The sequence below is a fragment of the Hyla sarda genome, chromosome 5, assembly GCF_029499605.1.
Source record: "Hyla sarda isolate aHylSar1 chromosome 5, aHylSar1.hap1, whole genome shotgun sequence".
Taxonomy (NCBI): domain Eukaryota; kingdom Metazoa; phylum Chordata; class Amphibia; order Anura; family Hylidae; genus Hyla; species Hyla sarda.
The window spans coordinates 68,640,600-68,663,005 of NC_079193.1; the positions used below are offsets into that span (position 1 = coordinate 68,640,600).

The 22,406-nt window shown below is 44.3% G+C and overlaps 1 protein-coding gene across 4 annotated transcripts in view; it reads left to right on the plus strand.

Moving 5' to 3' along the window:
• The window catches only part of XYLB (xylulokinase), a 238,974-nt gene that overhangs the window by 64,211 nt on the left and 152,357 nt on the right, over positions 1–22,406 (plus strand). For all 4 annotated transcript variants that reach the window (XM_056519632.1, XM_056519633.1, XM_056519631.1 and 1 more), the window contains exons 5-8: positions 11,868–11,954; positions 12,041–12,169; positions 18,335–18,400; positions 19,784–19,856. In XM_056519632.1, the coding sequence (XP_056375607.1) occupies positions 11,868–11,954; positions 12,041–12,169; positions 18,335–18,400; positions 19,784–19,856 (355 nt within the window). The remainder of the gene's footprint in view (positions 1–11,867; positions 11,955–12,040; positions 12,170–18,334; positions 18,401–19,783; positions 19,857–22,406) is intronic.

Below are 22,406 nucleotides of genomic sequence, written 5' to 3' on the forward strand. Positions count from 1 at the left end.
AATATCGTCCAGATACACAACAACACAGGAATATAAGAGATCACGAAAAATTTCATTAACAAAGTCTTGGAAGACGGCAGGGGCGTTGCACAGGCCAAAGGGCATGACTAGATACTCAAAGTGTCCATCTCTGGTGTTAAATGCAGTTTTCCATTCGTCCCCCTCCCTGATGCGGATGAGATTATAAGCACCTCTTAAGTCCAGTTTGGTAAAGATGTGGGCACCTTGAAGGCGATCAAAGAGTTCTGAGATAAGAGGTAGGGGGTAGCGGTTCTTTACCGTGATTTTATTAAGTCCGCGGTAATCAATGCAAGGACGTAGGGAGCCATCTTTTTTGGACACAAAGAAAAATCCAGCTCCGGCAGGAGAGGAGGATTTGCGGATAAACCCCTTTTTTAAATTTTCCTGGATGTATTCAGACATAGCAAGAGTCTCTGGGGTGGACAGAGGATAAATTCTGCCCCGGGGTGGAGTAGTGCCCGGGAGGAGGTCAATAGGACAGTCATAAGGCCTGTGAGGAGGTAAAGTCTCAGCTTGTTTTTTACAAAATACGTCAGCATAGTCCATATAAGCCTTAGGGAGACCGGTTACAGGGGGACCCACAGGGTCACGGCAGGGAGTACTGGGAACCGGTTTAAGACAGTTCTTGAAACAAGAAGTACCCCAGCTCTTGATCTCTCCTGTGGACCAATCAAGGGTTGGGGAATGGCGTTGAAGCCACGGTAGTCCAAGGAGAATTTCGGAAGTGCAATTGGGGAGGACCAAAAACTAAATTTTTTCGTGATGAGGTCCGATGCACATTAGGAGGGGCTCCGTGCGGTAACGCACGGTACAGTCCAATCTTTCATTGTTAACACAATTGATGTAGAGGGGTCTGGCGAGACTGGTCACCGGGATGTTGAACCTGTTGATGAGAGAGTCCAAAATAAAATTTCCTGCAGATCCGGAATCCAAGAACGCCATAGTAGAGAAGGAGAAGGTAGAGGCAGATATCCGCACAGGCACAGTAAGGCGTGGAGAAGCAGAGTTGACATCAAGAACTGTCTCACCCTTGTGCGGAGTCAGCGTACGTCTTTCCAGGCGGGGAGGACGGATAGGACAATCCTTCAGGAAGTGTTCGGTACCGGCACAGTACAGGCAAAGATTCTCCATGCGGCGTCGTGTCCTCTCTTGAGGTGTCAAGCGAGACCGGTCAACTTGCATAGCCTCCACGGCGGGAGGCACAGGAACGGATTGCAGAGGACCAGAGGAGAGAGGAGCCGGGGAGAAAAAACGCCTCGTGCGAACAAAGTCCATATCCTGGCGGAGCTCCTGACGCCTTTCGGAAAAACGCATGTCAATGCGAGTGGCAAGATGAATGAGTTCATGCAGGTTAGCAGGAATTTCTCGTGCGGCCAGAACATCTTTAATGTTGCTGGATAGGCCTTTTTTAAAGGTCGCGCAGAGGGCCTCATTATTCCAGGATAATTCGGAAGCAAGAGTACGGAATTGGATGGCGTACTCGCCAACGGAAGAATTACCCTGGACCAGGTTCAGCAGGGCAGTCTCAGCAGAAGAGGCTCGGGCAGGTTCCTCAAAGACACTTCGAATTTCCGAGAAGGAGTGTACAGAGGCAGTGACGGGGTCATTGCGGTCCCAGAGCGGTGTGGCCCATGACAGAGCTTTCCCAGACAGAAGGCTGACTACGAAAGCCACCTTAGACCTTTCAGTAGAAAACTGGTCCGACATCATCTCCAAGTGCAGGGAACATTGCGAAAGAAAGCCACGGCAAAACTTAGAGTCCCCATCAAATTTATCCGGCAAGGATAGTCGTAGGCCGGAAGCGGCCACTCGCTGCGGAGGAGGTGCAGGAGCTGGCGGAGGAGATGATTGCTGGAGCTGTGGTAGTAGCTGCTGTAGCATCACGGTCAGTTGAGACAGCTGGTGGCCTTGTTGCGCTATCTGTTGCGACTGCTGGGCGACCACCGTGGTGAGGTCGGCGACAACTGGCAGTGGAACTTCAGCGGGATCCATGGCTGGATCTACTGTCACGATTCGGCTGGCAGGAGGTGGATCCTCTGTGCCAGAGAGGGATTGGCGTGGACCGTGCTAGTGGACCGGTTCTAAGTTACTACTGGTATTCACCAGAGCCCGCCGCAAAGCGGGATGGTCTTGCAGCGGCGGTAGTAACCAGGTCGTATCCACTAGCAACGGCTCAACCTCTCTGACTGCTGAAGATAGGCGCGGTACAAGGGAGTAGACAAGAGCAAGGTCGGACGTAGCAGAAGGTCGGGGCAGGCAGCAAGGATCGTAGTCAGGGGCAACGGCAGGAGGTCTGGAACACAGGCTAGGAACACACTAGGGAACGCTTTCACTGGCACAATGGCAACAAGATCCGGCGAGGGAGTGCAGGGGAAGTGAGGTATACATAGGGAGTGCACAGGTGAACACACTAATTAGAACAACTGCGCCAATCAGTGGCGCAGTGGCCCTTTAAATCGCAGAGACCCGGCGCGCGCGCGCCCTAGGGAGCGGGGCCGCGCGCGCCGGGACAGGACCGACGGAGAGCGAGTCAGGTACGGGAGCCGGGGTGCGCATCGCGAGCGGGCGCCACCCGCATCGCGAATCGCATCCCGGCTGGAGGCGGTATCGCAGCGCACCCGGTCAGTGGATCTGACCGGGGCGCTGCAGTAGCGAGGATGTGGCGAGCGCTCCGGGGAGGAGCGGGGACCCGGAGCGCTCGGCGTAACAATACGCTTAGGGGTGACAGCAAATGATAACGTGTATAACACAATGCTTAGATCAGTTTTTAATGCGAGAATGCATATTAGAATTAGTTCAGAGAACATATAGAGCTGGTTTTATAAGCATATATATATATATATATATATATATATATATATGTATAAAAACCTATGTAATTGTTAGCATTACATTCTAGCAACTTCTTATTTTATTCTCTTTAATAAACTCCATGAACCTTAAAGTGTACCTGTCATTAACAAAAACATTTATATAATGTAGATAATACCATAATATGTATATTTGTAATATTCATTGATTAAAATATATGTGTATATTTGTATATTATGCTGTTCCTGCAGCTATTGCCTGTGTGTCTCTATGAGGAGTCCAACTACAGGAAATGATGGCAGGACAAGCAGGGCTCTGTGCAGGCTCCTGGCTTGTCAATCATTATTATATGTGAGCAGGGGGGGTGTTAAAGAGCCTCAGTGTACAGAGCCCTGCTTGTCCCCAGTGTACAGAGCCCTGCTTGTCCCCAGTGTACAGAGCCCTGCTTGTCCTCAGTGTACAGAGCCCCGCTTGTCCTCATTGTACAGAACCCTGCTTGTCCTCAGTGTATAGAGCCCTGCTTGTCCTCAGTGTACAGAGCCCTGCTTCTCCTCAGTGTACAGAGCCCTGCTTCTCCTCAGTGTAAAGAGCCCTGCTTGTCCTCTGTGTAAAGAGCCCTGCTTGTCCACTGTGTAAAGAGCCCTGCTTGTCCTCTGTGTACAGAGCCCTGCTTGTCCTCTGTGTACAGAGCCCTGCTTGTCCTCAGTGTACAGAGCCCTGCTTGTTATCAGTGTACAGAGCCCTGCTTGTCCTCAGTGTACAGAGCCCTGCTTGTCCTCAGTGTACAGAGCACCGCTTGTCTCCAGTGCACAGAGCCCTGCTTCTCTCCAGTAAACAGAGTCCTGCTTGTCCACCCATACTTTCTGTATTTGGATTCCTCACACAGACAATAGCTGTAGGGACAAAAATATACGCATATACAACCGTGGTTGACCCCAGTTTTGTCTCCAGTTTAAAAACCGTACTGCAACTGCATACTTTTTTTTAACATGGACGTCAATGGGAAACGCACATGCATATGGTTCCATACGGGAAACCGTATACGGTTTTTACTTTGCACATGTGCATTTGCATCCTAAAGTCTCCACCCAACACCCCTCCCATTAAAAATGGACAACATTTTCAAAAACGTATGTTTTTTTTTTTTTTTAAACGGGCGGAACCGTATGCACTTTTAAAAACAGTATACGGTTTAAAAACGCATATTGTTTACTTTTTCCCATACAGTTCCATCCGTTATTTTTGCCAAACGGTTTTCTTTAGAAAAACAGACTCATAACAGTGCGGCAAAAATGTGGTGTGAACACAGCCTAACCGGGGCCATTCTTCTTGTGGTGACAAAGAGGCTGCTCGCAGCATATGGATGAAGACTTAGTTGATGTGCTCACAGAGCCCATTCCCCTGAGGGTGATAGGTGGTGGTTAGGAGTTTCTTGCAGTCGTGGAATTGACATAGTTCTTGGAAGAGTTAGGCCTCAAAGGCGATTCAACGGTCAGTTAGGACAGACTCAGGACATTCAAGGGTTTGCACCCATTTAGAGTAGAACATCTGGGCCGCTGTCTTGGCTGTGAGATCTTTGACGAGAACAACGACAACCCACTTGGAGTAAGGATCCATCATGGTAAGAGCAAAGGTATTCCCAGACCTGGTAGGAGACAATTTCACGTGATCTAGCACGACCAACTGGTTGGGTCTGTCACTCTGGATGGAGTGGAGGAATGCTCTTGCGTCCTTGCGCACATTCTTGGTGACGTTACAGACAGAACATTTACTGCACCATTTCTCAATGTCACTCCGCATTCCAATCCAGTAGAATCTTCGCCTGACAGTGGTTTTAGTCTTGTGGACACCAAAGTGTCCCAACTGGTCATGATATGCGTTGAGGACCATTGCCGCATCTCTTTGGGGAGCCAGAATCTGATGAAGTTGATAACCAGAGACTGGATCCAAAGAATTTCGGTACATCAGTCCTTTGTGCACAAACAGTCGCTTCCCCTGTCATCACAGATATTTCAACTCCTAGTCACACTGGGCCCGGTGTAGATAGGTTTGTACATTTTTCGCCAGACGGTAGTCCAACAGATCCCCCATAACTCGACTTTCAGCTTGGAGAGTCTACCAGGTGTACATGTCTTCCTTTAACCTTTTCAGACCTGGGTTCACTGTCCATGAGGGAGGTCACAACATTCTGGTTCACATACCGTTGATAAAATGGGGGCATCTCCAAGTCTTTCTACACGTCTTTGACAGGTGGTTCTTCGCCGGGGGTCATCCGAGACAGTACATCTGCATTGACATTTGACTTGCCGCTTCTGTACTTGATGGTGAAGCTTAATTAGCTAACCTTGAAGCTCATCGCTGTTCAAGGGCACCCAACTTGGCAGTGTTCAGGTGGGCCAACGGGTTATTATCCGTTTAGACAGTAAATGGTGTGGCACCCAAATAATCTTAGAATTTTTCTGTCAAGGCCCATACCAGGGCAAGAAGTTCCAATTTGATTGAGCTATAATTGGCATTGTTCTTCTCTGCTCATTGTAGGTTACGACTGGCGTAGGCAATCACTCGCTTGTCCATCTTGAACTTGTGACAGGACAGCTCCCACATCTTCAAAGCTTGCATCAGTATATAGCCGAAATGGCTGACTGTAGTCCGGATGCACCAAGATGGTTGGTTCTGTCAGCAGACATTTAAGAGCTTGCAACGCTGTCTATTGCTCTTCGGACCATTCAATAGGTAGTCTTCCATTGTAATTTTCCTTCTCCCCGTAGGAGAGCTGTGAGGGGTTCTGCAATTTGGGCGAAGTGTGGGATGAAATGGCGGTAGTAGCCGGCAAATCCCAGGAAGCTCCTGACATCCTTCACCATGCACGGGGTAGGCCTGTTCTTGACAGCATCCACCTTTTCAGGATTTGGCTGAACTCCCTCTGCACTGACAATGTGGCCCAGATAATTGACTTGAGATTTGAGCAAGTGACTCTTTGATGGTTTGATCTTCAACCCATGCTTGATCAGGACTTGAAAGATGTCTGACAGATGATTGAGGTGTTTCTGGTAAGGCTTGGAATACATGATGACATCGTTCAGGTACAATAAGACACTTTGGAAATTCAGATGGCCCAGGCACCTTTCCATCAGATGCTGGAACGTAGAAGGGGCATTACATAGCTCAAACGGCATACTTTTAAACTCGAACAACCCCATGGGTGTCACGAAGGCGGTCTTCTCCTGGTCTTCTGTGGCCATGGGCACTTGCCAGTATCCGCTGGTCAAATCCAGGGTAGAGAAGTTAGCAGCAGACCCGAGGACAGTAAGCGACTCCTGATTTCTTGGCAAAGGATAAGCGTCCTTATGTGTGACATTTTCAATTTCCTGTAGTCGACATAAAAGTGAATGGTTCTGTCTTTCTTTTTGACCAGGACAAATGGCACCGCACATGGACTCTGACTTTCTTGTATCACGTCCACCTCTTTCATGTTGGCCAGCATCTCCTTGACAGTCTGATACATGCCTGGCACGACCGGACGGTGTCTCTCACTGATGGGTGGGCTGTCGCCTGTGAGGATTCAGGATCTTTGAAATTTTTCCAAAGCCTGTTGGCTGTTTGCTGAAAGCTTCATGATACCTTTTGGCAACATTGATGACTCCATTGACCTGGTCCCATGGGGTAGTAGTGTCCCCAACCTGGAGCTTTGCTCACCAGGGCTCTAAGGGACCAGTACTGGATCCACCGGTAACTTGAGCTGCACGCTATAGGGCCACTAGACTCTCGGTCACGATGTCCTCTGGCTCTAGGAGGTACAACTGAGCCACTGGGGTATACTTGGGTAAAACGGTAGCAGAATTAGACAGGTTCCCTAACTGTACTGGGACTCTTCCATTGGAGACAGTGACGAGGCTCCTTGCAACTCAGTCTAAAAGGTGATCTTCTAGCTGCAGGGGTTCCAGCAAGGCCTGATAATCCCGATTCTTGACTCTTGGACGTGCATGGCACCATATGATGGTTTCAGTGTTGGGTTGTAAGGTCACAGACTTGATGTATTGAACTCAAACTCTGCAGATCTCGCCTTGCTTGTTGGCAAACTTCTGTTCTGCTTGTAGGACTTTCAGGTGGTGCTGCACAACCTGCTGGTCTGAAGGGGGCATATGGGGAAGAGAGGCATACAAGGCATCAAAAATTTCAGTAAAACAATTCCTCGTAATGTTCATCCCCAATATAAATTCAGCTGACCCCTTATCTGTCACATTGGTTACAATCACTCCCTGCCCTTTAAATACATGTTCACAAAATTGAATGGCTCCCAGTATCCATGTCTGGGGACTGGTTGCCCATTACCTGCAACTCCTTGGAAATTAACATCATCAGACACACACAATACACGAGCATCCCAATGCTGATAGAAAACATGTTTAGATATGGTAGACACTTCTGACCCTGTATCTATTATCGCCTCTAAAGGTACACCTTCTACAATAACCATTACAAGGGGGCAGGAGGCGACATGAAGTGAGAGTCCTGATTTAGATTGTTCTGGAGTTGAGCCTGCTGACTTTTCTCCCGAGGGTCGGTCCTTGACCCCAGTGGGAATTCCTTTAAAACTCCAGCAGTGCATTTTCCAATGGCTGGACTTGTAAGTACAGAAGGGCCTGTTACTCCCAGAATACCTAGCGGGTGAAGGAGCACAGTAATTCAGATTACATGGGGCAGGAGCAGAAGGGGATTTTCTAGGCAAGGATTACTCATAGGAGAGTTGAGCAGGCCGGGTGGTGAGCTCCTTGATAGTCTTAGTCACTTGTTCAAGGTGACTGACATTGTTGCTTGGACTGCAGCTGGGACCGTTGAATGGGGCAGTATAGGCCTGATCATCGCCCCTGAGGGCTCCTGAGCAGGTGCAAGGGGAGTAAAAACATCTTTGGACTCAGTCTCGGACTCAATTACTTGGATAGTTAGTCTCTTAAAAGCAGGAAATGACATATTAGGGTTTTGGACTGCTAACATTCTCAGTTGGGCCTTGTCCCACTTATTATGGGCTCCATCAATAAATCTGTCCATTAACACTTTGTTGCCCTGCTCGGGAATTATACCATCTAACTTCTGGACAGTCTCTACGGCATTCTGTAGGGCTGCAGCATATGCTCTAGCATATGCTCTACCTGGCTTCTGTCGCCTTTCATACTGCCGGAGACGTCCCTCTGATGGAGAATGTGACTTGAATATCTGGTGTAGTCCTTCAAAGATGCTAGCCAGGTGTGGACTCTAGTGCCGGTCCCTGGAGTTGTCCTGTTAGTAGTTGCACCTGTTAGTTAGGAGGGAAAGAGTAAAAGACAAACAAGCTCTGGATCCTCTCTTTGAAATCCCTCAGGGTGAAAGGGTCTCCATTGTAAGTAGAAAGGACAGGGTTCCCCATGAATACCGATGCAGACGTTGAAACACCTGGACTGTTGATGCTTGCTGGAAGCAGGGGGCAGAACCCTGTCTGCTGGAGCAGGTGATGACTTCGCCGCTGGTACTGGTTTCAGACATCTTGTTGATTTTTGAGTGTGCTGTCGCTTTAAGAACAATGAGGTGCTTATATAGAGCTGATTAGGCGCTGCAGCGGCTCTGGTTTGAATGATGGGGGTACTACAGCAGACTCTCCCCCTCTATCTTGCAGGTATCCGGTGATAAACAGCCTTGCAACCAGACTTGTGGACAATAAGAAGACAGTAGTGACAAATGAATTCACATATTGATGATCGGTGGTGTTTGCAGAGCTTGCACTGCAGCGCTGACTTTGCGGGTAACAGCCGGAGATGAGCGCAGCAGCCGGAATTTCCAAGATGGCTGCACCCAGGGAACTTCCTGTTTAGGTCCGGTCAGGAAAGTCTTCCCCTTGGCAACACAGGGCGGTCTTTTGGTTCCTCCTTGCTGGACTAAAGAGGCCTCACCGCTGGGGACTGACATGGGCAGATCTGCGACCGCTCGCGCAGGAAACGCTGGACCAGATTAACTCAGGTACAACCTTTACGCAGTTCACAATGGCAGATAACAGACTTTCCTTCACCTCCCCCTCTATTTTACAAGCGCCTCGCAATAAAGAGATTTCATTGACAAAGTCCAGTACATTTCTGGCACGATTTTTGTCACACACTTGTGCGTTTTATTCTGCAATACTGGACACAGTTCAGACTTGGGGGGGTACTTTTTTACTTTTTGCATAAGGCAAACACCCATATCCTGTTCGTAGGATGCCAAAAGTTGTGTTAAGGGTGTGATGAGGGCAGATGTTATTACTCAAGGGCAGATGGCATTAACCCACTGTATTCGTGACGCCAGGGGGTGGCTTAACCTCTTCACCACCCAAAGGTATACCGCTGGATCCTGGGCTAGGCACGGGGCAAATAATGACTCTGACACCAAGTTACGGAACAACGGCAGCTTTACTGAGGTAGACCGGTGTAACAGTCTTAACAATTTAGCTAGGCCCACGGTGACGGTGACAGTGACTTCAGAGACCTTAGGGCTTGCTGGGACTTGTAGTGGACTTGGATAATATGATGCAGGACCACTCTGACTTGACACAGATTAATCTTGACTAGACTGACTGAGACTTCCCCCCGTTTGTAGCTTACCAGGTTTTGACGTTCACCTGTGGGGTAGTGGACTTGTCGCTGCGTGGTAGGCTTTAGGCTTCCTCAGGACACCAGACACTCTCTCTGGACTGCACTGCTCTGTATCTCAGATAAGCAGGAACTAAAGAGACTGAACTAGCTCCTACCAGGGTTTATATGGGGGGAGACTCTGGAGGCGTCCCATAGCTCACTCTGTAGGTCACATGGTCACTGGTACCTTCTTCCTTGGTTACAACATTTAGCAACATTACTTAAAGGTATATGACAAGTTATGTACATTACAATAGATAACACAGGTGGTAGTTAACTACTTAGGGAACACAGACAAAAGGGGGGAGTCCAGGAGTCACTGAATAGAGTCCACCTGACAGGGCAGCAACGGTACAGGGGTGCAACTCCTGTACTGGGCCACCACATACATATAATGGTATTATCTACATTACATAAAAAGTTTTTGTTAACGACAGGTACACTTTAACAAACAATGGTAATAAAGTAGTAATGAGTAACAGTAACAGACATTAGATGTGCGGTTTTAAGGGAGTGAAATAAATTGCCTATATGGGTAAACTCCTTACAGGAGTGAAGCCACATGACCCCCAGTCCACTGGAAAAAAGCGTGTCATAGAATTTGCATTAAAAATCTGAAAATGTTTACTTTTTAATGCTGTGGATTTTGTCACAGTTTTAGTCGCAGTTTAGCCCCATTTAGTGGGGATAATAGGGGAGATTTATCAAAACCTGTGTAGAGGAAAAGTGGTGCAGTTGCCCATGGCAACCGATCAGATCGCTTCTTTCATTTTTCACAGGTCTCTTTAAAAATGAAAGAAGAAATCTGATTGGTTGCCATGGGCAACTGCACCACTCTTCCTCTGCACAGCTTTTGATAAATCTCCCCAAATATGCTTTCAGGCTACCCAATAAAGAATCTGCACATAAAAATACTGTAGTTCACAGTGCTTTCCGCTGGTGCACATTCTATTTGCTCTGTATGCAACAGTGGTTAGAGCCATTGGTGCTGCAGTGGTTTCCAAACTTGAGCCTGGGGCTTCAATTTCCAAAGCCTCTTTCCTATAGTCACTTTTCATAAAACAGACAAATAATCTCCCCAAATTTGCTTGTTTTTTGCCCACAAACTGCAGGTGTGCAGTACCTGCCGCACATTACAATTATCTGGAATTTATTACAAGACTTATCCCTCATAGTAAATTCCAGCTCAAAGATACTGAAAATTGCACAATATGCGTTCACAATGTCGCACCAAACCACCTCAGAGAGTAAATGTCCCCTAGTATGTCCTAGTCCTATTGATCCTAAGGCTAGGTTCAGACTACGGAATCTCCGGGCAGAAAATTTCCACCCGGAGATTCCGAGTACGGCCAGTGCCGGCTGAATCAGTCGGCGCTAGGACCGCGTGGACACTGCAGTCTCCAATAGACTGCAATGTGTTCCGCGCGGATTTCCACCTGAAGAAAGAGCAACACCATTCTTCTGGCGGAAATTTTCAAGCGAATTTTCCATTCACAAATACCGCTTCACAAATTCCGAAGTGTGAATTTGTGAACGGAAAACCATTCACTACACTATAAATTTTAGCAAGCGGAATTTCCGCCTGCAATTTCAAAGCGAAATTTAAGGCGGAAATTCCGTAGTCTGAACCTAGTCCATGTTAAAGTACAGACTTTGCAGAGAGGTATTAGACATCTTATCCCCTATCCAAAGAATAGGGGATAAGATGTCTGATTGTGCGGGGTCCCGCTGCTGGGGACCCCCGCGATCTCGGCTGAGGCACCCCAGGTGCACGGAGCGAACTTCACTTCGTGCCGGATAACTGGCCTTGTGGGGCGGAGGCTCGTGACATTACGGTCACGCCCCAGTCCTGACGTCACGGTCACGCCCCCTCTATGCATGACTTGCATTGAGGGGGTGTGGCCGTGACATCACGAGTGGGGCGTGGCCGTGACGTCACGAGCCTCTGGCGCCACACCTGACGCTCTAAATGAACGCCAAGTGCAGCAGGGAGATTGCGGGGGTCCCCAGTGGCGGGACCCCCGCGATCAGACATCTTATCCGCTATCTTTTGGATAGGGGATAAGTTGTCTGGGGGGGGGGGGGGATTACCCCTTTAAAACCTGCATGGAGCAGAGACTGATAATCTTGAAATTTTAGTTTTTTTTTATCTGAAATACGATGAACAGTAGAAGACAACATGAAGCTACAGTGATTTCTATGTGTAAGGATTTTATGGTGTGGTTAAGTAATCCAGGGTGGACCTTTATAAGACAATTCATCATCTGCAGAACCCTAGAAAATGTCATTACAATGTGGTAGATTACACTGTACATTAATCTTTCACAGCTCTCTTATTTATTCAGTTATGGGTGTCTGGCTTTCTGTGGTTTTTCATATTTGCATATCTTGTTGCAGCAACATGGTAGTGTATATTGGAAAACTGGTTCCAGAGAGATACTAAATCATATGGTGGCCGAGCTCCCTCTGCACATTGCATTGCAGGCAAGTTCCCATAATCTTTTATAAAGATTATTATTTATTGGGCTTATTTCATTTATAACAAGAATTATTTTCTTTTCTTTTTCTAGACTTGTTTCTCGATCAGTGACAGCCCTATCTGGATGGACTCCAGTACAAGTGCTGAGTGCCACCATCTTGAACAATGTATAGGAGGGGCACAAGTACTGGCTGATGTTACTGGATCTCGAGCTTATGAGGTGTGTACTAAATACATTATAAATTATCTACTGCATCCTTGTAATGTAGGGGGATGAGCTTTCAAACATTTTGGTAATGGCAAAGGGTTGAGGGGACCAATGAACCCCTAAAGCAGCACTCCAATGATGTGGCTGTATGAAGGATTATTTAGTGTAGGATAAGCTGCACTTTCTATCAGCACCCTTTATATTACCAGATAATGTTTAGTGAACCAAAAAATAAATACATTTGTGGGGTGACATTGAAAATATAACTGCGCACACTAAGTTCACTGTATAAATGACATGGTAGCTTTATTCTGTAGGTAAGAACGATACCAAATTTATAGGGGTGTATAAAAATGAACTTTTTTAATATAGCTTCCACCATTTTCTGACCCCTATATCTTTTATATTTTTCTGTATATGAAAGTGTGTAAGGGCTCATTTTTTGTGCAGATCTGTAGTTTTTATCTGTAATATTGTGAGCTAGATGGGAATTTTTGATAACTTTTTATTCCACGTTTTGTGGGATGTTATTTGTCCAAAAATTGCAGTGCTGGCATTTGGTATTTTTTCCATTTACAGCAATTACGAGTGATAATAATAATAATAAAAAAATATATATATTATAATAGGTCACACATTTCTGCACACAGTGCATAAATGTGCTATGGTACATTTTGTTGTATGTATATTACTTTCAGTGTCTGTAGAAAGCTGGGTGATAATTGTTATGAGTGTAAAGATCAATGTTATTTTAGCTCAGTATGATGTAAGGCTATGTTCACACACCAGAATTTCCGCATGGCTTTCCACATGGAAATCTGCATGAAAATTCTGCCGTGCTAAATTACTTCAATAGGATTCCGCAGTCCTATTTACATTGCAGAATTTTCACTGGGGACGTTCTGCAGTTAACATTTCGCATTCCGCAAAAAATTTAAGTCATGTGAATATTGTGCAAATTTTGTGCAGAAGTCACACGGATTCTGTGTGAAATTTAACTTATGCAATTTATTGAAATCACTTTTTTTTTTTTTTTTTACCGTGAGCAGAGTATTCATGTGGAATGCATGTGGAAACTCCAAATAGATGTGGAAAAATGCGAAATTCCACGGCCACATTAGTTGGCGGGATTTCCGATTCTTTCCACAGAATTTCTGGCATGTGCACATACCCAAAGTCTATAAGATCATGTGATTTAGTTGGGTGCACTTGGGTAAGCATTGGGTCGTGGTTAGGGGCAAGGCTTAATCAAACCATCGCTACAGCTTTTCCTCTTTGCACTCGCCAAAAGTTGGGAGGTATAGCTTACCTGATTAAACCCTAATTGTGATGTCACTGAAGCTTACCTACCTTTAACCCATTTCTGATGTCACAGCAGCTAACATGACTGAAATACACCTGTAATGTCATAGTAGTATACCAGACTGTTGTGATGTCACAAAAGCTTACCTGACTAAAATACACAACAGGTTACCCGATTAAAACTTATTTGTGATGTCATGGCAGCTTAACTGAAACCTACTTATGATGTCAATGCAGGTTACCTGACTTAAAGGAAAAGGGTCATCCTGTTCACCCACACTAAACCCAATACACTAGGTTATAGTGTGTGTGAACAGGAGACCGATGAGGGGTCACTGATTGCTATATGTACCTGCAAACTGGCGATCTGTCCCTCCGAAGATCTTCTTCCATCTTCTGTGAATTGCGCTCTGGAGGAGGGCTCGCTGGCTTGATTTGAATATTCATTGTCACGGGTCACGTGGGCGCTGCGTCGACTGAGTGCTCACATGACCCGCACCAATGAATATTCAAATCGAGACGTACAGCCCGCCTCCAGCGCGCAATTCACAGAAGATGGAAGAAGATATTCGGGGGGACAGATCGCCAGTTTGCAAGTACATATAGCAGTCAGTGACTAGCCTCCTGTTCACCCACACCATAACCTAGTGTATTGGGTTTAGTTTGGGTGAATATGATGACCGTTCTCCTTTAAACCTACTTGTGATGTTATAGTAGTTTACTCTCAGCAGGATGCTGGCCATAGACCACCTCCAGGGACATGCACACATAGACATAAAAAGGGGCTTGAACCCCTGACCTTTCTCTGTACCTGCCCTTTGATACCAAATTCAATGTAAAATTGCTGCAAAAACACATAGGGGGGGGGGGGGGGGGGGGGGGATTTATCAAAACCTGTGCAAAGGAAAAGTTGCTGAGTTGCCCATAGCAACCAATCAGATCGCTTCTTTCATTTTGCAGAGGCCTTGTTAAAAATGAAAGAAGTGATCTGATTGGTTGCTATGGGCAACTGGGCAACTTTTCCTCTGGACAGGTTTTGATAAATCTCCCCCATACTGCGTAAAATTGTGCAGACTGCAATAATATGAATGTTGTCCTATAGTTAATTTTTTTTGCTAATTTTTGCTCCATGATGTGTAGTTTTTATCAATACCATTTTATTTTCATACCACTTTTTATTAATTTCTTGTGACATACAAAGATAGTGGTGACATCACTGTGTATGTTATCCCTGTTCTGTGATATCACTGTGTATAATATCCCTAAACTGTGACATAATTGTGTATATTATCCCTGTACTGTGACATCACTGTGCATATTATCCCTGTTCTGTGGTATCACTGTGTATAATATCCATATACTGTGACATTATTGTGTATATTATCTCTGTACTATGACATCACTGTGTATATTATCTCTGTACTATGACATCACTGTGTGTATTATCCCTGTACTGTGACATCACTGTGTGTATTATCCCTGTACTGTGACATCACTGTGTATATTATCCCTGTTCTGTGATATCACTGTGTATAATATCCCTAAACTGTGACATAATTGTGTATATTATCCCTCTACTATGACATCACTGTGTTTATTATCTCAGTTCTGTGGTATCACTGTGTATACTATCCATATACTGTGACATTATTGTGTATATTATCTCTGTACTATGACATCACTGTGTATATTATCTCTGTACTATGACATCACTGTGTGTATTATCCCTGTACTGTGACATCACTGTGTGTATTATCCCTGTACTGTGACATCACTGTGTAGTATATCTGTACTGTGACATCACTGTGTGTATTATCCCTGTACTATGGCATCACTGTGTATTATATCTGTACTATGACATCACTGTGTATATTATCCCTGTACTATGGCATCACTGTGTATTATATCTGTACTATGACATCACTGTGTATATTATCCCTGTACTATGGCATCACTGTGTATTATATCTGTACTATGACATCACTGTGTTTATTATCCCTGTACTATGACATCACTGTGTTTATTATCCCTGTACTATGACATCACTGTGTGTATTATCCCTGTACTATGACATCACTGTGTGTATTATCTCTGTACTATGACATCACTGTGTGTATTATCCATGTACTATGACATCACTGTGTGTATTATCCATGTACTTTGACATCACTGTGTATATTATCCCTGTACTGTGACATCACTGTGTGTATTATCTCTGTACTATGACATCACTGTGTATATTATCTCTGTACTATGACATCACTGTGTGTATTATCCCTGTACTGTGACATCACTGTGTGTATTATCCCTGTACTGTGACATCACTGTGTAGTATATCTGTACTGTGACATCACTGTGTGTATTATCCCTGTACTATGGCATCACTGTGTATTATATCTGTACTATGACATCACTGTGTATATTATCCCTGTACAATGGCATCACTGTGTATTATATCTGTACTATGACATCACTGTGTATATTATCCCTGTACTATGGCATCACTGTGTATTATATCTGTACTATGACATCACTGTGTTTATTATCCCTGTACTATGACATCACTGTGTTTATTATCCCTGTACTATGACATCACTGTGTGTATTATCCCTGTACTATGACATCACTGTGTGTATTATCTCTGTACTATGACATCACTGTGTGTATTATCCATGTACTATGACATCACTGTGTGTATTATCCATGTACTTTGACATCACTGTGTGTATTATCCATGTACTTTGACATCACTGTGTGTATTATCCATGTACTTTGACATCACTGTGTATATTATCCCTGTACTGTGACATCACTGTGTGTATTATCTCTGTACTATGACATCACTGTGTATATTATCTCTGTACTATGACATCACTGTGTATTATCCCTGTACTATGACATCACTGTGTGTATTATCTCTGTACTATGACATCACTGTGTTTTATCTCTGTACTATGACATCACTGTGTATATGATCTCTGTACTATGACATCACTGTGTGTATTATCTCGGTACTATGACATCACTGTGTTTTATCTCTGTACTGTGACATCACTGTGTATATGATCTCTGTACTATGACATCACTGTGTATATTATCTCTGTACTATGACATCACTGTGTTTTATCTCTGTACTATGACATCACTGTGTGTATTATCCCTGTACTATGACATCACTGTGTTTTATCTCTGTACTATGACATCACTGTGTGTATTTTCCCTATACTGTGACATCACTGTGTGTATTATCCCTGTACTATGACATCACTGTGTTTTATCTCTGTACTATGACATCACTGTGTGTGTTATCCCTGTACTGTGACATCACTGTGTTTTATCTCTGTACTGTGATATCACTGTGTATTTTCCCTATACTGGGACATTACTGTGTGTATTATCCCTGTACTATGACATCACTGTGTTTTATCTCTGTATTATGACATTACTGTGTGTATTATATCTGTACTGTGACATCACTGTGTGTATTATCCCTGTACTGTGACATCACTGTGTATTATCCCTGTACTATGACATCACTGTGTTTTATCTCTGTACTATGACATCACTGTGTGTATTATCCCTGTAGTATGACATCACTGTGTTTTATCTCTGTACTATGACATCACTGTGTGTATTATCCCTGTACTGTGACATCACTGTGTTTTATCTCTGTATTGTGATATCACTGTGTATTTTCCCTATACTGGGACATTACTGTGCATATTAACTCTGTACTATGATGTTACTATGCATAGTGGGGGAGATTTATCAAAACTTATCTAGAGGAAAAGTTGCTAATTTTCCCATAACAACCAATCAGATCGCTTCTTTCATTTTTCAGAGGCCTTTTCAGAAATGAAAGAAGAAATCAAATTGGTTGCTATGGGCAACTCCGCAACTTTTACTTTAGGTTTTGATAAATCTCCCCCATTAACCCTACTGTACTGTATTGTCACTGTGCACATTATTCCTGACAGTACAGGGTTAATGTGCATAGTGAACTCACAGTGCAGGGATAATACACATAACAATTATCGTTCAATATAATAACACATGATGACGTCACTGTTACAAAAATGTTCACCACATTGAAACAAGAGAATGCAATCTTACATAATTGTTAAACTTCCTTTGTTCTGCTGAGCCATTATATACTATATGATAAAAAAACTAATTTACAGAAAGAGAAAAGGTTACAATACATAAGTGGAAATTAAATGTTAAAGCAAATAATACATTATTACAGGTTTCCTGCAAGTTTTGGACAGCATTTATTACTCTAGTTCAGTGGTCTTCAAACTGCGGACCTCCAGATGTTGCAAAACTACAACTCCCAGCATGCCCGGACAGCCATCGGCTGTCCGGGCATGCTGGGAGGTGTAGTTTTGAAACATCTGGAGGTCCGCAGGTTTAAGACCACTGCTCTAATTCTAGTAGATGTACAGATTGCCACCTAGTGGTCATACTAAGATGTTGGTTTTGCAGATGCTGGTCACATTGAACATGGCGTCCTATCTGTGGCCATTATGTTATAGAGCAGGAGGAGATGAGCAGATTCTTATATAGCTCTCAGTGTATTCCATGTACACCCTGGAGTGTTTACTATCTATGAAGCGAGTGCAGCTCCTTTAAAGAACGTGAGTGACGGCCGCTATCATCAAACAACACTCAAAGGCATAGTCAATGATCTCGTCAATGTCTGCCATTAACCCTTTAGATGCTGCGATCAGTGCCGATCATGGCATCTAACATTGATAGGTGTTGGTGAGTTTGGCACCCTTAACGCCTATGGGGGGGGGGGGGTTCAATAACGTAAAGTCGCCTAGTTCTAGTCTATTTCAATTTTAATGTATTTATATTTATTTATTTTGGCAGCGCTTTACGGGAAATCAAATTGCAAAGATTTATAAACAGAAACCACAAGAATATTGGCAGTGTGAGGTGAGTAGACTGCGCTATTCCCTGGATTCTGACAAGCCTTGCATTATCCCTGTTACAGGAACCAAACAGGATCCAACAATTCAGTGATGCGCTGAGCACATAACGGCACTGGATCTGTCCATTCCCCTATAGAATTCATTAAATTCACTCTCTGACATGTTATTAGTAAAATAATGAGTAAACATACATGGCGGAGGTCTGAAGTAATTGGTGACTCTTGGGAGTTAATGGGACACTGATGTTAGGCTAGCTTTGTCAAGTCTATTCAGAGTTCGCTGCTATTGTCTGCATCTGCACCTGTGTTTAAACGGTAATTCAGCCCTTTGAGTAAATAGGAGTTCACACAGTTTACGGTCCCTTAAAGGGGTACTCCGCCCCTAGACATCTTATCCCCTATCCAAAGGATAAGGGGATAAGATGTCTGATTGCTAGGGTCCAGCCGCTGGGGACCCCCGAGATCTCGGCTGTGGCACCCAGCATCCTACGCACAGAGCGAACTTCGCTCTGTGCCGGATGACTGGCGATGCGGGTGAAAGCCGTGACGTCACAAGCGGGCACAGCCGTGACATCACAAGCCTCCAGTGCTGCACCTGATGCTCTAAATGGACTCTGGGTGCAGCAGGGAGATCGCGGGGGTCCCCAGTGACAGGACCCCCACGATCAGACATCTTATCCCCTATCCTTTAAGGGAAAACCAACAAAAGTGCAACATAACCATAATGGCTGACAAGCTGTAACATACAATTGAGTAGAAATTATTAGGGGGGCCTCTTGTTCAGTTGTGCCATAGCACAAGCACAACTTTATGTGATGGTTTTAAAGTATTTTAATGGTTTAGGAGCCTGTACCATGTAATCATTCTGGCCTTGCTGTAACAGAAACCAGAGGAGACAGAACTGCAGGGGAGGGAGAGAGCAGCAATGAACCAATCATAAGCTAGGAGGCGTGTCTCAGATTGATCTGTAGACACTGTAGCTAATATGTAGTCTCTGATCACCACTGTGTGAACTAAAACGCAGCAAGGAAACAAGTGCAAACTATAAGTCCTTCAGCCTGGATGCCAATAAACACCTGTAGTATTTTATGTAGAGGAACCAAACATCTGGGCCACTTTTCACTGGACCTGTGCTGGGCCAAAAACTTTTATTATGACTCCGAAACTTAATCCTATTGAGTCAAGATAAATGGAGTCAAGGTGAGACAATTCCAGGTGACCAGCAGCTCCTAGTGTAAGCAGCCTGCAAACAAATTCTTGGTACTATATATAAAAATTATTTTTATTTTATTGATAAAAAAATTATTAATGATTTATCTATTAATGATTGTCCATGAATATTTTTTTTATCAGTTTTTCTGTCTCTTAACTTGTCAATTTTATTTCAGAGAATTTCCTTGGTCAGCAGTTTTGCAGCTTCACTCTTTATTGGAGATTATGCACCTATAGATTACAGTGATGGTAAGTGACTCTCAACTATGTGTAAGTAGTTAGAAGCAATACGCATTGTGTATATAGGTTAGTTTAATTTTTTTCTTGCCCTAATACACAGTGTTCTGAATATAATTAACACCAACATCACAGCTGGTAAAGAACAGGCTGAATCTTGGCTTATGTTACTGGGATCTAGGGAAGCCCAAGAATACATCTGCCGCAGCAAAGGGCACCAATCCAAGGAATACAATGGAGCAAAAAAACCTATAAGGCAAAACCCACCTTTAAAATGTGACTTAAAAAAAAAAAAAAAAAAAAACAGTATCACTGTGGCATAGCAGCAAACAAATGTTGGCATCACTAATGCTTTAAGAAAGTGTGTGTGTATAGTATATACCCACTACTAGAGGCTTTAGAGCTCTGCTTAGTATTAAGAATGCAACAATTGCCACCTCAACATGTTTTGCCGCAGCGTCTTCAAGAGGATAAATGTGGCATTCTGAGGTGGGCATTGTATTCTTAATTAAAGTACATACTGTATATATATATATATATATATATATATATATATATATCTACTGACAAAATATGTAATTTCTTTGGACATTTTAAAGAGGCAAAATGAAAAAAAAAAAGTTTTAAAGGGGGGTTTTACCTGATAGGGCTTTTTTTGTGCCCCAGGCTTCTTCCTGGGGACAGTGAGTAATTATTGTCAAGTAAGACCCCGACCCACCCTTGTGAGTGCATTTGTTTGTTGTTGGTACAATATAATGAATATTATTACATTATTGGATAATCCTCATACACCTCTCACTTTCCAACTTTCATATGTAAATACATACAAATAATTCCAAAGTTGGGAATGTTCAATGGGGTGGGTTTGAAGGGGGCAGGTTGATATGGTGGGGAAGGTACTATGCTTTCTCAAGCGGTGGCCAATGTATGTACAATGTTATGGCAACAATGCCCCAGATTTACTATTGAAACTGTGACATCTGATATGAATTCATTTACTGTGCACTCATCAGGAAAAATGCACCACATTTATCAATCAGTTTCGTACACTGTAATAAATCTGGTGCATTTGAAGTATTTCTGTCTAAATTTGTCTAAGAAGTAGACAGTTTTAGTGAATCTAGGCCAATGTCACCACATGTTTTAGTAAATGTAGTCCACATTGGTCACCACATGTGGGTGAGGTTTTCCCTTGTTGTGGCAATTGCAACATAGTACCTATAGTACCATAGCACCCTGACCCACCTTTTCAGCCCATCCCCTTCAAAACAGGTCAGAAAGTATTGGGCTAAAATTAGACCAAACTGGCAGTGAGTGATCTGTCAGAAAGTAGGAAAGTTAATACCTATACAGCTCTCAAGATAAACCCTTTTAACGGTAGGATTTCTAGACTCAGCTAGACTAGCAATTTGACTGCTTCTCAACCCGTACAAAGTAATTTTCTAAAAAAAAAAAAGACAAAAATGGCTAAAAAGAAGCAATGCGCAAAATGTAGATATCTCTGTTAGCCATGTAAATTACAGTGCTGTTACAGTGATATGCAGTGACAAGTGGCGTCTTTTTTGATCAGAGTCGTTTACTTTCCGTTTTCTTCTCCATCGGGTCCAGAGCACCATTGCAATTTCTTCCAGCCACAACTCATCTCTGCAAAACCCGCCAGATAAACCCGTCGGTAGGATTCCCCCTTAACCCCTTAAGGACCAAGGACGTACGCATACGTCCTAGCCACCTGGCAGTTAAGGACCAAGGACGTACGCATACGTCCGTGGGAATTTCGGTCCGATCAGCAGGCACCCCGTGCAAATGCCCAGGGGGGTCATCAGACACCCACATGTCGGCGATTGCCACAAATCGCTGGTGACCCGGAAAATAAGGGGGATTGGGGTTGTCCAAGACACCCCCGATCCCCCTGAAGGGATTGGAGTGAGGTGGCAGGGGTGCCACCCCTCCTATCACTGCTATTGATCGTCAAGAAGCGATGACCAATAGCAGATCGGGGGCTGGAGGGTTAGCTTTCAGTTTCCCCGTTCTGCCCACCCACAATAGGCTGGGCAGAATGGGGAACCAAAGGGGACCGGCACCGAAGTCCACTTACCCATCGGCAGCAGCAGCGGACGGCGATCGGCGGCAGAAGAGGAGGGCGATGCGGCTCCCTGGATCCTACGGAAGCTGTTTGCTGTTTGGGCATGCTGGGATTTGAAGTTTTGCAACAGCTGGAGGGCTACAGTTTGGAGATTACTGTACAGTGGTCTCTAAACTGTAACCCTCCAGATGTTGCAAAACTGCAAATCCCAGCATGCCCAAACAGCTGTCTCAGCATGCTGGGAGTTTTAGTTGTGTACCTCCAGCTGTTTCATAACTACATCTCCCAGCATGTCCTTTGGCGATCAGTACATGCTGGGAGTTGTAGTTTTGCAATAGCTGGAGGCACACTGGTTGGAAAATACAGAGTTAGGTAACAAATGACAAAGGAGACTACCAGTAAACATGGAACAACACACTGCTAAACAGGACATAAAAAATATGTTAATATAAAGATGGATGCCAGACCATACCCACCAA